We start from the raw sequence: 1223 nt of genomic DNA on the forward strand, positions 1-1223 counted from the left end.
TTTCCTTCATCTTTTAGCAATCAATACATCCTATTGGCTGTTGACTAAGTGTCTAAATGGGTTAAAGCTGCAACTACACCACAGAATGATGGTAAAACAGTTCTCCGCTTTCTGCAAAAGAATATCTTCACTCGGTTTGGTACTCCTCGAGCAATCGTAAGCGATGAAGGGAGTCACTTCTGCAATAAACAGTTTGAAGCACTCCTTTCAAGATATGGTGTCCGACATCGAACTGCTTTACCATATCATCCCCAAAGTAATGGCCAAGCTGAAATTTCTAATCGGGAGATAAAGATGATTCTAGAGAAAACAGTGCAAAGATCAAGAAAAGATTGGTCAAGAAAATTAGATGATGCATTGTGGGCATACAGAACTGCTTTCAAAACACCGATTGGCATGTCTCCATATCGGTTGGTGTTTGGAAAGGCTTGTCATATGCCGGTGGAGTTAGAACATAAAGCTTTATGGGCCATGAAGACTCTCAACATGGAATTAAAAGCTGCAGGAGAGAAAAGGTTACTACAATTGAATGAACTAGAGGAGTTTCGTAATGAAGCCTATGAGAATGCAAAAATCTACAAGGAGAGAACTAAGAAGTGACATGACCAAGGTTTAGTGAGGAAGGAGTTTCAACCTGGGCAGCAAGTGTTACTATTCAATTCAAGGTTGAAGTTGTTTCCTGGAAAGTTGAAGTCAAGGTGGTCAGGACCATTCACAGTAGTCAAGGTGTTTCCCTATGGAGCTGTGGAGTTAAAAGGTGAAGGTCCAGCAACTTTCAAAGTTAATGGACATCGTTTAAAGCTTTACTTGGGAGGTCAATTTGACCAAGCCAAGTCCGCCATTATTCTGGCGCCTCTCTAGACACAGCTTAGCATCCGGCTATATGACGATAAAGACAGCGCTCTTGGGAGGCAACCTAAGTATTTTCTTTAATTTTTTAGACTTTTTGATTATGTTTTTAGTTTATGCTTTAGTATTTTTTCCAGTTGAATTGTGAAAAACGTGAAAGAAAAAATTATTTTTCGGACCAGGAGCCCAGTGGTCGCGACCACCAGGTTCCTGGGTCGCGACCCTTCTTGGTAGTCGCGACCCTGGTCGCGACCTGGGACTTTACGGAAACAAGTGAAAATTGTAACTTCCAGAAGTCGAGACTAGGGTCAGTGCAAGTCGCGACCCTTTTTCCAAGTCGTGACCCTAGTCGCAACTTGCCATTTTTCCAGAGA

General features: G+C 42.1%; 1 protein-coding gene across 1 annotated transcript; it reads left to right on the forward strand.

Annotated features, from left to right (window-relative positions):
• The first annotated feature begins 294 nt into the window (after positions 1-294).
• On the forward strand, positions 295-600 carry LOC133038208 (uncharacterized). The gene has a single exon (XM_061116294.1). It carries the CDS (start codon positions 295-297, stop codon positions 598-600), a length of 306 nt encoding a protein of 101 aa, XP_060972277.1.
• Positions 601-1223: the final 623 nt, after the last annotated feature.

This window comes from Cannabis sativa, chromosome 5 (assembly GCF_029168945.1).
Source record: "Cannabis sativa cultivar Pink pepper isolate KNU-18-1 chromosome 5, ASM2916894v1, whole genome shotgun sequence".
Classification (NCBI taxonomy): domain Eukaryota; kingdom Viridiplantae; phylum Streptophyta; class Magnoliopsida; order Rosales; family Cannabaceae; genus Cannabis; species Cannabis sativa.

Coding starts and splice junctions, on each gene's coding strand:
- LOC133038208 (XM_061116294.1), top strand. CDS start 295: ATGATTCTAGAGAAAACAGTGCAAAGATCAAGAAAAGATTGGTCAAGA.